Below are 13,672 nucleotides of genomic sequence, written 5' to 3'. Positions count from 1 at the left end.
GTCTGTTTTCTGATATCTAAAATCTTATTTTGGAAAAGTTGTTTGTTTATCATTTTTAAAAACTTCTGGTTATAAATAAAATTTTAAAACATAATGACTATTTTGACAATATTACCCTTTTGTAATTCTAATAAATTGTTAATCAAAAAACATAACATGTTATGCATAATGATATCATCCTCACATTTAATTTTGATTTTTAACAAATCAAACACTTCAAAAGTACCGTTTTCAAATTGAATTCATACTTGAAAAATTATATTCCAACAAGATAATACTCAAATAATAAATAATCATTTATTTTCTACTTGAAAAATATATAATTTTAAAATTCATATAAAAATATAGGGTTTTCGAACACGAAAAGAGAAGAAGGAGAGAGACCTTGACAACACAGTTGTAGAGAAATGAGAGGTAGAAAAGAAAGGAGAGAGAAAAGTTAAAAATAAGGGTTTTAGGGTTCGTATAAAGAAATGATAAATGATATAAATCAGGATTTTGAGGAGGGTATTTTATGAATAAAAAAAATCAAATTTCAAAATTTTTATCTAACATCCCTCTATTGCTGGTTCAAAACTTTTGAATTTTGATTTTGAAATCTGAAATCTGAATCAAAACAAATAGAAATAAAATTTCTAAAGTCTGAATTTTAAAGGTGGACCACACCTCCATTCAAACTTTAGACGTGTTACCAAACACACAATATGTTGTAAAAGGGGAAGAACAATGGATTGATAATCAATCGGGCAATAATACATCTTTGCACATGTGATAAAAGCAATTGAATACCTTAAAAAAATGGTATGCATGAACCATAGATGCTTTTTCACGGAGATGAGTGAGATCTATGATTCCGCCACCCCACCCCACCGACCCGATGTTACATCAGCATTATCCTAAATTTAAAAGTAAAGGCTCAAATTATGGTGTCTAACTTTAACAACTTGTGCTCCGCTTGATCACTAGTATAAATAACAGTGAAGATTTTTGAGAAGAGCAATTATACAAGCAGTCGGCGGCTTGTATTATTAATGATATTGATGTAATGGCTTACATCATGGTTTGTCTTCTCTGTTGTTGTCTTCTTCTACACATATTATTGGTGTAATGGCTTACCTCATTCAACCTCTTTTCTTCTATTAATAAGAAAGAAGGGTGAGAGAGGCTGAGGTGTAGTAAGATTTGATTCAAAGAAATTAACAGCTGCGTCCATTCCCAAACATTAATTCCAGGACATGGAGATCGTTGAAGACATCATTATTGTTGGAGCTGGGATAGCAGGGCTCACAACATCCTTAGGACTTCATAGGTACACTCTCTCTCTCTCTTTCTCTATAGATATATACTAATTATTAATATTGACAGGATGGGAATTGGAAGCATGGTTTTAGAATCGTCGGAGGGTTTGAGGGTGAGTGGATTTGCATTTACAACATGGACCAACGCTTGGAAGGCACTTGAGGCGGTTGGCATCGCTGATTCCCTCAGAGAACAACATGAACAGATTCAAGGGTAATTACTAATTACTAAGTAGTAATTAATTTGTATTTGTGTGACTGACTGACTAAATGACGACGACGACGACGACATACTACCTATCTATCTATATATCCATATATATAATAGAGTTGTGAGTTGTGAGTGTATGTAGGATAGTGTCTGCTTCTTCAATTTCCGGATTGACTACCGCACAAATGTCATTCAAAGTCCAAGGGAAACAGTAAGTTATTGTTATTATTATGTAATTTCATAACCAGTATACATGAATTAATTATTATGATAGATGTTAATTTATAAAGGTATGGTGAATGGTGTTGATTGATGCAGCGGATACCATGAAGTTCGTTGTGTGAAAAGGAAGGAATTGCTTGAAGCCCTTGCCAAAGAATTACCAAATGGCACCATCAGATACTCCTCCAAAGTTGTTTCCATTCAAGAAGCTGGATATTTCAAATTGCTACATTTGGCTGATGGATCCATCCTCAAGACCAAGGTATGGTATGGTATATATGTAATGTAAACCTCTTTTTTTTTTTTTTTACATTAATCCCATGAAATGAAACCAAGTCATCAGATCCCTACTATCTATAGATGCATAGCCAAGCATCAAACCTCAGACAGGTTGCTATGTTATCAATCCCCATTTGGACTCTAAACCCCTGATAACATGCTTCTTGACCAATACCCACTCCTTTGGCTCTCCAAATTCAGGTGTTGATCGGGTGTGATGGAGTGAATTCAGTGATAGCAAAATGGCTTGGTCTCCAAAAGCCAGCATTCACTGGTAGGGCGGCAATCCGGGGCTTTATTGAGTTCCCGGAAGACCATGGATTTGGGCCCACTTTCTTGCAATTCTCTGGAGACGGATTTCGGTCTGGTTTCCTGCCTTGTGACAAAAAATCCATGTATTGGTTTTTCACCTTTACTCAGTCTACTCATGGTAAGTCATTCCACGTTTTGATATTTGGCTTCACCTTTTTTTTTTCGAACACTTGTGCATACTTCCACTTGCATGACATCTAATCCTCTTTTCTTTAAATAATGGATGGTTGTAGACGAAGACAGAGAAGAAGACCCAGCTAAGATGAAGCAATTTGTGTTAGGAAATATAGGTGAAGTACCTAAAGAAATGGTGGGTATAGTAGAAAAGACTGATTTGGAAAACATCACCTCCTCTCCATTAAGATTCAGGTGGCCCTTGAATGTGCTATGGGGAGATATATGCAAAGAGAATGTTTGTGTAGCTGGAGATGCATGTAAAGATCTTATTTGATTTAGAATTCTTAGATTATTGTTACAAATGCCCAAATAGGGTATTTATAGGCATTACAAGAATAATCTAGAAAGTCTTAGTTATCATATTCTAGAAGATTGTAAGAATAATCTAGAAAGTCTTAACTATCCTAATCTAAAAGTTTGTAAGAATAATCTAGAAAGTCCCAACTATCATAATCTAGAATATTACAAGAATAATAAAGAATAATCAAGAATAATCCGGAGATATCCTATTAGGCCCCCTCAAGATGGTGATCCAGAGGAGACACCAATCTTGAAAACTAAGTCACGCAGTCGAGTCCGAGAAAGAGGCTTTGTAAGAACGTCGGCAAGCTGATCAGTGGAAGAAACGTGGGACACGCGAAGCATAGAGCGTTGAACAAGATCCCGGACAAAATGATAATCAATGGAGATGTGCTTCATGCGAGAGTGAAAAACGGGATTAGCACAAAGATACGTTGCGCCAATGTTATCACTGTAAATAACTGGTGGTGAGGGGAGTGAGACCCCAAGTTCAGTAAGTAGAGACCTAACCCACTGAACTTCTGATGCAGCAGAGGCAATCGCTCTGTACTCAGCTTCAGTAGAGGAACGGGCCACAGAGCGTTGTTTCTTCGAGCTCCAAGAGATGGGATTATGACCAAGAAAAAGAACATAGGCCCCTGTAGAGGTGCGATCATCAGAGTTTCCGGCCCAGTCAGCATCGGTGAAGCAGTGAAGAGACAGAGAAGAGCTTGCACGAAGTCGAAGTCCAAGATCACGAGTACCATTTAAATAGCGGAGCAGACGCTTGGCAGCACCCCAATGACGTTCAGACGGTGCATGCATAAATTGTGAGAGTTTGTTAACTGCGAAGGCAATGTCTGGGCGCGTGACAAGGAGGTACTGAAGACTTCCAATAACCTGTCGATACAAAGTGGCATCCGTGGGGGGAGAGCCATCATAAAGTGAAAGTATAGTACCAACTGCAAGAGGTGTCTGAACCGGTTTAGAAAAGAGCATGTTGTGTCGAGCAAGTAAGTCCACAATGTACTTCCGTTGAGAGAGGAAACATGAGTTTTGGTGCAAGAGAACTTCGATACCGAGAAAGTAGGATAACGATCCCAAGTCTTTGATAGAGAACCTGGCAGCCAGCTGATCAATGATGCGAGAAACAAAAACAGTATCGCTACCTGTGATGATTAAGTCATCAACATATACCAGGAAGTAAGCAATGAGACCATCACGGTTAAACACAAAGAGAGACGTGTCCGACTGTGCATGAACAAAGCCCAGCTGAAGCAAAAAGCTACGAAGTTCTTGATACCACGCCCGAGGTGCTTGCTTAAGACCGTAGATGGCTTTCTTAAGTTTACAAACATAAGAGGGAAAATTGGCATCAATAAAGCCAGGTGGTTGTGCCATATAGACCTCTTCATCAAGATGGCCATGGAGAAAAGCATTATTGACGTCAAGTTGCCGAAGAGCCCAACCTCGTGACAGTGCTAGACTCAGAACAAGACGAACAGTAGTGGGCTTAACAACTGGGCTAAAAGTGTCATAGTAATCAATGCCGGGTCGTTGGTGAAAACCTTTGGCAACAAGACGAGCTTTGTATTTGTCAATAGATCCATCAGGATTGCGTTTGATTCGAAACACCCATTTACAACCAACTATATTCTGTGAGCCAGTAGAAGGAACAAGATCCCACGTACCATTCCGAAGGAGAGCATCAAACTCAGTGGACATCGCAGAACGCCATCGTGGATTAGTAAGGGCTTGAGTTACACTTGTGGGCTCAAAGTCAGTAGATGGATGGGAAGAGATAAGGCAATACTTGGGGTTCGGCTTGTGAATGTTATTTTTGGAGCGGGTGAGCATAGGGTGGCTATTGGAAATGGGTCTGGGCAAGGTGGAAGTAATCGGAGAAATGGGAGGGACAGAGGAAGAGCTCGGTGGTGATGAATCATCGTTGGAGGCCGTGAGCGAGACCGAGGATGAGGGTTTATCATTGAGCAAAAGAGACGAACCGGCAGCACCACCACGTGAGGTAGACGGGACTTTAAAGAAAAGAGGGGAAGATGACGAAGGACTCGAGGGTGGGACAGATGAGACGGGCATGGAAAATGGAAAAACGTCTTCGACGAACTCAACATGACGAGAAGTAAATATTTTGGAAGAAGATTGATCATAGCAGATATATGCACTTTGTGTTAAGGAGTAGCCGAGAAAGACACAAGCACGAGATCGAGGTTCCAATTTATGAACGGTATATGGACGCAACCATGGGTAACATTGACAACCAAAGACACGAAGCTTTTGAAAGTTAGGGGGATGACCAAACAATTTTTCAAATGAAGACATCATGGAGAGATTGGATTTGGGTAGGCGGTTGATGAGGTAGGTAGCTGTGGCAAAAGCAAAGGGCCAAAAAGTAAGAGGGATGGACGCATGATGGAGGAGGGTGAGACCGGTATCGACAATATGACGGTGTCGACGTTCTGAAAAGCCATTGTGTTCGGGAGTATGTGGAGGTGTTGTGAGATGGGTAATCCCACTGGATGCAAGAAATGAACGAAGTGCAATATATTCCCCCCCGTTGTCTGTGTATAAGGTAATTATTTTAGTTTTGAAGTAGTTTTCTACAAGAGACTTAAATTTGACAAAGGTTTCAAGAACATCTGCTTTTCGCCGTAGAGGATATAACCAAATGTACTTAGTAAAGTGGTCAACAAAAACAACATAGTACTTGAATCCATCAACCGAGAGAACAGGAGAAGACCACACATCAGAAAAAATTAATTCAAGGGGTGTTGAAGATGAAAGGGTAGATTCATAAAACGGAAGCTTGTGACTTTTATTAATTTTACAAGAATTACAAGAAAAGTTTGATAGAAGACGGGAAGATAAAGAAAAAACATTAGATGAGGCTAAATGACGAATAATTTTGTGGGATGGGTGACCAAGACGGGAATGCCACAAAGACAAGGAGTGAGTGACAGACAAGAGAGCACGTGGTGGAGCTGACGAGCCCGTCGTGACCGGCCAATAATAAACTCCGTCCTTATGTGGTCCTTGGAGAAGAAGGGCCCCCGTTTGACGATCCTTCACCTGAAAGCCAGACATGGAAAATATAACAACAACATTGTTAGTGTTACATAATTGGGAGACAGAGATAAGATTTTTTGTCATAGTTGGAACACAAAGAGTATTTGGGAAGGATAATGAGGATGAAGTGGGTAGGTTTAGAGAGCCAGTATGAGTGATGACCAGGCCTTTACCATTACCGATGACAATGTCATCAAAACCATCATAAGGAGAATGAAGCGAAAGGTTCGCAAGATCAGTAGTGACGTGATGAGAAGCACCAGAGTCTAGGATCCATTCAGATGGTGTTGAAGAAGCTGATGGATGAGTGGCCGTGTGAGCACTTGGCACCGTATAGGCTGGACGAGGCCGGGGACGTGACTGTTGGACAGTAGGAGTCCATGGAATATGCTTGAAAACGGAACAACGTTTTGCGGAATGGCCTTGTTGTTCACACAATTGGCAGCGACCGAGATACGGGCGTTGTCCTTGATTGTCGATGGAAAATGGAGGTCGAGATGTCAAGGAGGCGTGTGGCGATCGGACTGACTGACCGCGAGTTTGGTTAAAGGGGCGGGGAAAACCACGCGATGGTTGGGGTGATGAAGCATAACTATGTGGGGAAGACCGAGTAGTAGGGAAAGCTGTGGCAGGGATAGGAGAAGATGAATCTGTTTTGGCCGCCAGTTGTGCTTCATGGTTGAGCAGTTTCTCATGTAGCTCATCGAAAGAGATGGATGTTTCTCGTGCTTGAATAGCATTAGAGAGTTCTTTATAATTCTCGTCAAGGCCATTAAGAATTTTCATGACGAGATCTTCAGAATCAATCGAGACGTTCATAAGGGCTAGTGCATCAACAGTGGTTTTGATGCCTTGCATATACTCAGTGATAGACTGAGTACCTTTGACGGGGTTGGTGAGGCGGCCCTTGAGACCGAGAATGCGACCACGAGTCGGCTTAGCATAGGTGTTGGAAAGAGTAGTCCAAGCATCATAGGATGTTTTTGCAGTAGCAATGAATGGGATTAGTGACGGTGTGAGAGAACCGATGATGGCGTTGAGCAAGAGTTGGTCTTGACGGATCCATATGAGATAATCGGGATTGGGTGATGAGACACCGTTTTGCATGATGGTGGAAGGTGGACATGGCTTTGTTCCATCAATAAATCCGAGTAAGTCGTAGCCGATGAGAAGCGTTTGAAATTGGAGCCTCCATGCGGTGTAATTTGTGGATGTGAGTTTTAGAGGTGCTTGTGCTGAAACGTTAATAGCAATGAGGTGTGTGGTGTTGTCTAGAGGATTAATGACGGTGGGGTGGGGGGTGGTTGATGACGGTGTGGTGGGAGTGGAGGCCATGACTTAGAAAGAAAATTTTTGTGGTGGAGGTGTGATCGGCTAGCGTTAAGAAATGGGTGGCGTTAGCCTTGAGGCTCTGATACCATGTAAAGATCTTATTTGATTTAGAATTCTTAGATTATTGTTACAAATGCCCAAATAGGGTATTTATAGGCATTACAAGAATAATCTAGAAAGTCTTAGTTATCATATTCTAGAAGATTGTAAGAATAATCTAGAAAGTCTTAACTATCCTAATCTAAAAGTTTGTAAGAATAATCTAGAAAGTCCCAACTATCATAATCTAGAATATTACAAGAATAATAAAGAATAATCAAGAATAATCCGGAGATATCCTATTAATGCACTCCATCCAATGACACCTGACATTGGTCAAGGTGGGTGCGCAGCATTAGAAGACGGTGTGGTTCTGGCTAGGTGCCTTGCCCAAGCCTTGTCAAGAAAAGCTGAAGAAAATATTGATGATGAAGAAGAAAATATTAGAATCAAGAAGGGCTTGGAGAAATTTGCTAAAGAGAGGAGATGGAGAAGCTTTAATCTCATAAGTACAGCGTATGTGGTGGGTAAGATACAACAGAGTAGTGGGGAGGTGATCAGCTTCTTGAGAGATAAATTGTTCTCAGCATACCTAGCTGGGTTTCTGTTGAAGAGGGCGGATTATGATTGTGGGAAACTCTTGTGAGATATCTCTTCATGTTGGATTGGTGGTTTTGAATTAAATGTATTGCGAGAAGTAGATGTTCACTCTTATAGTTATTATAATGATCTCAAGTGTGTTGGCTACTTTTTAATCATTTGTTTGCTTAAATTAAGCATCATTTAGATGTTGTTTGTTAAACTGAAAAAAATAAGTGCTTAATAGCATTAAGCGCTGAAACTTATAAGCGCTGAATTTAAGTGTTGAAAAAGTTGTTTGTTTAGATGTTGAATCATGTTTGTTACACATTACTGGAGCTGATAAATTGTCTTTTTTACCCTTACAATCATATTATACATTGTTTGCATGTTTCAAATGCCTATTTCTTATCAAACACAATAAAATATATTATTTCTTATAAAATTAAAATACAATTTATTTTTAAATAATAAATATTACTCAAATCTTCAATTTATAAATAATAATTTCTATTTATAAAAGTCCACAAATGTCAAATTAAAAATAATAATGTCGTACAAATCACAAAAATTTGAAATCAATATGAAAAGAATTTAATTTTGGATGAATAATTTTCGATGGAAATGAAAGATGTGTAATTATAAAAGCACCCTATGAATTAATAAGGGTAACCTACACCATAGCCAAATTTTTTTGTTTTATATGGGTTAAAGTTTTTGGAATGAACAAATTTTTAGTGAGGATAGTTTATATGGTCTAGAGATCATCTTCACCAAAAATCAGTCCATTTTGAAACTTCTAACTCGTCAAAAATAGTTTTCATATAAAAAAGGGACAATTTGCGGCTCTTGAACTTGTTTTGATAGGGTTAGAAGTTTCAGGATGTGCTGATTTTTGATGAGGATGATTTCCTCATTGTAGAGATCATCCTCATAAAAAATCAACTTATTCCAAAACTTTTAACCCATATAAGATAAAATAATTTAGTCATGGTGTGGGTTTATTAAATTGTGGGGGTGCTTATATATTAATGAGGAGATCATTCTCACCAAAAATCAACTCATTCCATAACTTTTAACCTATATAAGACAAAATAATTTAGCTATGGTGTGGGTTTATTAATTTGTGTGGTGTGCATATATTTATCCATGGGATATAAGAGGTAATATCCATTTAAGAATAAGGGCATACTTGTCTGTGTCGAAAAAAACGAAGTGCTTACCGCTTCAGCACTTTTTTTCAGCATCAAAATAGTGTTGAATTTTTTTCACTTATTTTCAACAATAAGCGTTGAAAATATATAGTAAACAAACGCACTATTTTGACAAAAAGTATTGAATTTAATTTTTTTTCAGCAATAAGCGCTAAAAAATAGTGCAAACAAACACTACCTTAGTCGACTTAAAATATGCATGTTTTAATATTAATTATAAATAAAACGCATTTTCTTCACACAAAAAACAAAAAAAAAATACAAAAGAAACCCTCAAGGAGCTTCAAAGTACAAAGAGCATCCTATCTGAAAACCAAATCATGAAAACAAACCCCACCAAAATCTCTACTTAGCTTAGACCAAAAATATAGAAAACTCAAAAGCTTCAGAAACACGGCTCGGGTAGAATTTTTCTTACCTTAGAACACCATTTTATTTCTCTCTTTCCAAAGACAATGGTCGATGAAAGTATAGCCCAAAGAAATCTTTTTTTTTCTTCTTCTAAGGGAGAAGATATTGTAAGTCTACCCTTCCAAGAGTGAAAGCTTTAGGGAAAACCCAATCCACCTCAACAAGAATTTTGACATCCACCCATTCAACAGGAATTTGATTATGAGTAAGATTTTTTCCCATTTGATTATTTGTCATTACCTTTTCCCCATTGTTCTTTTAGAAAATTGAGTTTGCAAGCAAAGAATTGGCATGTCGCCCCTAGCACAACAACTTGATTACCACCTCACCTCATTAGTACTCGTCTACCCACTGGTATCACCTAAGTCCACACCCGATTCTTTTGTCCAGATATAACAAAGTCAATTGAAAGAGGAAAAAAATATCTTGGGAAAGTTTCTGTTAGTGCTCACAAAATCAGACAGAAAAAAAATAGTAAACAAGAATTGAAAGATATTTTTGTTGATAATATATCACATTATTCGACCGTTTAGATAAAATCACTAAAAAATAATTTATTAAAAATTATTAAAAAAAAAAAAAAAAAAAACAGATTTTACCATTAGACACCTCACCTCATTAGACCACACCGCCTGCCCGACCCGACTTGAATTGGCTCGACGCGTGTTGTGTGTGTTATTGAGTCAACTCGAAAACAAGGTTCCCCTCTTGGGGGTCAACCCGAGAATCAAGAATGGCTTTTAAAAATACAATGACTTTCATATGCCCAATCGACATGGATTTAAACAGAACAAAGATACCTAAGCATAAAATTGGGTGAGAGAGATGTGCCTTTTTTCTCTCTCTCTCTCTATTTTAATCAAAACCCTTTTTGTACTTTTAGCTAGAAATGGTAGAAAGAGAAAACTTAAAGATAAAAAAAGACAAGTTTTATTTATATATACAAAAATAATTTGTTTACTATATTAATTATAATATTTTTTATTAAAATATCTAACAACCTCCCACTTATTTTAATAAAAATTCTTCAGACAAACAAATCAATATCATGTTTAAATAAAAGTATTTTACAACTTGAACATTTATATAGTATTAATGTGTTTAAGGTATAAGAAATGAAATGACTATGTTTTAAACTCAGATTGTACACCTTACTCAAATTAAGCTATAGAACTCATTAAGAGTTTAAAAACTCACCTAAATTACACCACAAGAGATCATTAGTTAGACTATCAAGAGTGCATCAAACCACCATACTCAATCATGATCTATAATCGTCATTAAGAACTAAACAACTAAACCTTATCATGCACCAAACATCATTGGTATGAACTAAGGGTATATTTGATTGCACATGGAAAATAAGGTGGAAAATCAATTTCCATGGAAAATTACATTTTTCAAGTGTTTGATTGTACATGGAAATGGAAATTCATTTTCCACCCTATTCAAAAAGTCCACTAAATCATGGATTTCACTTTCCCACCCATATGGATGGGAAAATGAAATCTACCTATATTTTCCATCATCAATTCTTCCCTACCACCACCATCACTACCACCACCATTACACTAACCTCGTCGTTGTCGTCACTATCGCCATCGCCGTCGACTCCGTCTCCGACCACCTTCTTTCTCTCTCTTCTTTTTTTTCTTCTTTTGCATCCCTCACCTCCTCCGCCACCACCACCACCATATTCTCCCCCCATCTTCTTCACTTACCTCCGTCGTCGCCGCCACCATCATTGTCGCCCCCACCGTCGTCGTCATTGTCATCGTCGTCGCCACCGTCACCGTCGCCACATCCTCCCCCTCCCTCTTCCTCTCCCTCTCCTCTCATCTTCTTCCTCATTTTTCTTTCTTCTTTTTTTCGCATATTTTTTCCATGATTTTATCAAAGTGAAATTAAATAATGGAATTTGATTTTCTAACCTTACCTATTTTCCACAACTAATTTTCCATGGATTTCAAATTCCATGTAAAGTGACTTTCCATGCAATCAAACATACCCTAAGAGTTATACTCTAAAGGTTTTGCATGACCTTTACCATTACTTAATGACTCATTTTTTTTTTAACTTGGCTCTTGGGATCTCTAGTCTCTAGATAAGGTATCTTTCATTGGTAATTTATAAAATGGATTTTTGTAACACCCTAAAATTTTAAAACGCGTATCTCGAGAAATTTTATAGGTCAACAAATAAAAGAATTTTTTTGAAGTTGAAAATTTTCGAATTCATTATACCATTAGATCTGCATCGAAAAATTAATTGAAATAGAATATAAGATCACGAAAATCGGAGTTCGAAGCATAAAATTTTTAATTAAAAAAAACAAATGTAATAATGATCGTTACATTCTTTTAACACTATAAATATTAAATCTCAAGAAAATTTAAGAATTATTCCTCTATTTCCCATATTCTCTTCTTTTAAAACAAAACCCTAGTCTCCCTTTATCTTCCACCTAGATTTTCATCTACTTAGAGGACCCATTAGGTTTCTGTGTAAAAAAGAAAATCACTCAATTCATAGCAAGCTTCGAGGGGAATCAAAGAAATAACGTTTCCGACCACATCCACTATGAAAACTTCAACCCAACTCAATTTTTTACGTTCTTCAGATATTTTTTGGCATAAATTTAAGGTAAGAACTTCTAAATCTTTTAATAATCTTAGATTTCCGTGCATTATAGTTTTAAACCAAAATTTTATTATTTTATTGTAAAAAGAAATTTAAAAAAAATCCATCGTTTTGAAGAATCTATGATTCTCGTCACCCAAGGAAATTTGTAAGGATAACTTGTAAAATCTATTGAGAACTCGTTACTTATCCATTTTCAACGATCTATACATCGTTGAAAAGTTCTGAAAGTTCCCTTTACAGAAAAAATATCAAAAAAATTTAAATAAAACTTTATATCCAGAGAATTCAACTTACAATGCAAGACTATCATTTTAGTCTTGTTTTTTCTTGAATGTTGTATTATTTTATTTTTTGTATTTGTTTTAAAAAGAAAATAAAATCCTTAGGATTATAGAGATGTAAAAAACTTTACTTTAATAGTTTGAATACCATTAATAGTCATGTAATTTTTATCTATACAATTATTTGTTGTAGAAAATCAAGAAAACATAAAACAAAAGAGAAGGAATTGGATTTCATTAGTGGATCTTAACATTGATTAAGGTAAGTTCTTACGACACATTTATTTATATATAAGTAGTAAATAAAAAGTAAGTATATAATATGGTTATGTGTTTCTTATGTGTTTATGGATGAATAATGTGAGGTATTATATTTTGATGGTAAATTTTTAATTGTCGTGATAATTTTTATATTGAAACTGCATATAATGCTCTTTTAGAATATGAATGTGTAATTGCATAATCATGAACTCATTTTAGAATGATGAATTAGGCAAATCAGTACTTAGGTCCTTAAGTGAAAAACCTTAAAGACCCTCAATGAAGGTTCCATGTTTTAGAATATAGAGTTTGATTGAACTGTTGAAAAAATCAGTGATGATTGTAATAATCAAGCTAGTGGAAAAATTAGTCATCATTACATACATTGATTATTTTGAAATGATGAATCGAATAAGTTAGGACTTAAAAAAATGATGAATCGAATAAGTTAAGACTTAAGTCTTTAAGTGAAAGATCCTAAAGGCCTTCGATGAAGATTTCGTGTTTTGGAACAGAGAGTTTGACCGAATTATTGGGAATATCAATAATGACAATTATGACCAAACTAGTGGGAAAATTGGTCATTACATACATTGGTTGTTTTGGAACAGAGAGTTTGATTAAACTGTTGAAAAAATCGATGATGATAGTAATGGTCAAGTTGGTGGAAAAATTGATCATCATTGCATGGATTGATTTGGTTACTTGATAATAACATGATCATATATTTCTTTTTATTTATATGTATGCATAGATGTTAGTGTAGTGTTGATTTTCCTGCAAGCTTTAACTTACTGACTTTGTCGAAAAAACTTTTCAGATAATGAGCATTGAAATTGGAGTTAGGCAATGCAGAATCAACAACGGAGATAGTTTTTTTTTTTAATTAGTTGTTTAGTTTATTTATGATTCAGATTTAAAACAATTTTATTTTATTTTGTTATATTTGAGTTGAATATAATAAGTACTAAACAAGTATTACTACACTTGACATTTTAATCGAGTTCTAAGATGATGCTATCAATTTTGATAAGAATTAATTTCTGTTTG

At 36.2% G+C, this 13,672-nt stretch overlaps 1 protein-coding gene across 1 annotated transcript; it reads left to right on the top strand.

The window, feature by feature from the left end:
• Positions 1 to 1,128: 1,128 nt before the first annotated feature.
• Positions 1,129 to 8,117, top strand: LOC147405264 (monooxygenase 2-like). The gene is made up of 7 exons (XM_086441508.1): positions 1,129 to 1,309; positions 1,366 to 1,512; positions 1,652 to 1,720; positions 1,828 to 1,993; positions 2,212 to 2,440; positions 2,556 to 2,750; positions 7,539 to 8,117. The coding sequence occupies exons 1-7, from the start codon at positions 1,236 to 1,238 to the stop codon at positions 7,877 to 7,879; spliced, it is 1,221 nt and encodes a 406-aa protein (XP_086297634.1). The 5' UTR covers positions 1,129 to 1,235; the 3' UTR covers positions 7,880 to 8,117.
• The last annotated feature ends 5,555 nt before the right edge of the window (positions 8,118 to 13,672 follow it).

This window comes from Akebia trifoliata, chromosome 4 (genome assembly GCF_017979445.1).
Source record: "Akebia trifoliata isolate Shusen 1 chromosome 4, ASM1797944v1, whole genome shotgun sequence".
Taxonomy (NCBI): Eukaryota; Viridiplantae; Streptophyta; class Magnoliopsida; order Ranunculales; family Lardizabalaceae; genus Akebia; species Akebia trifoliata.
The sequence above is the reverse complement of the archived record's forward strand: the minus strand, read 5'-3'. Positions and strand labels throughout refer to the sequence as shown.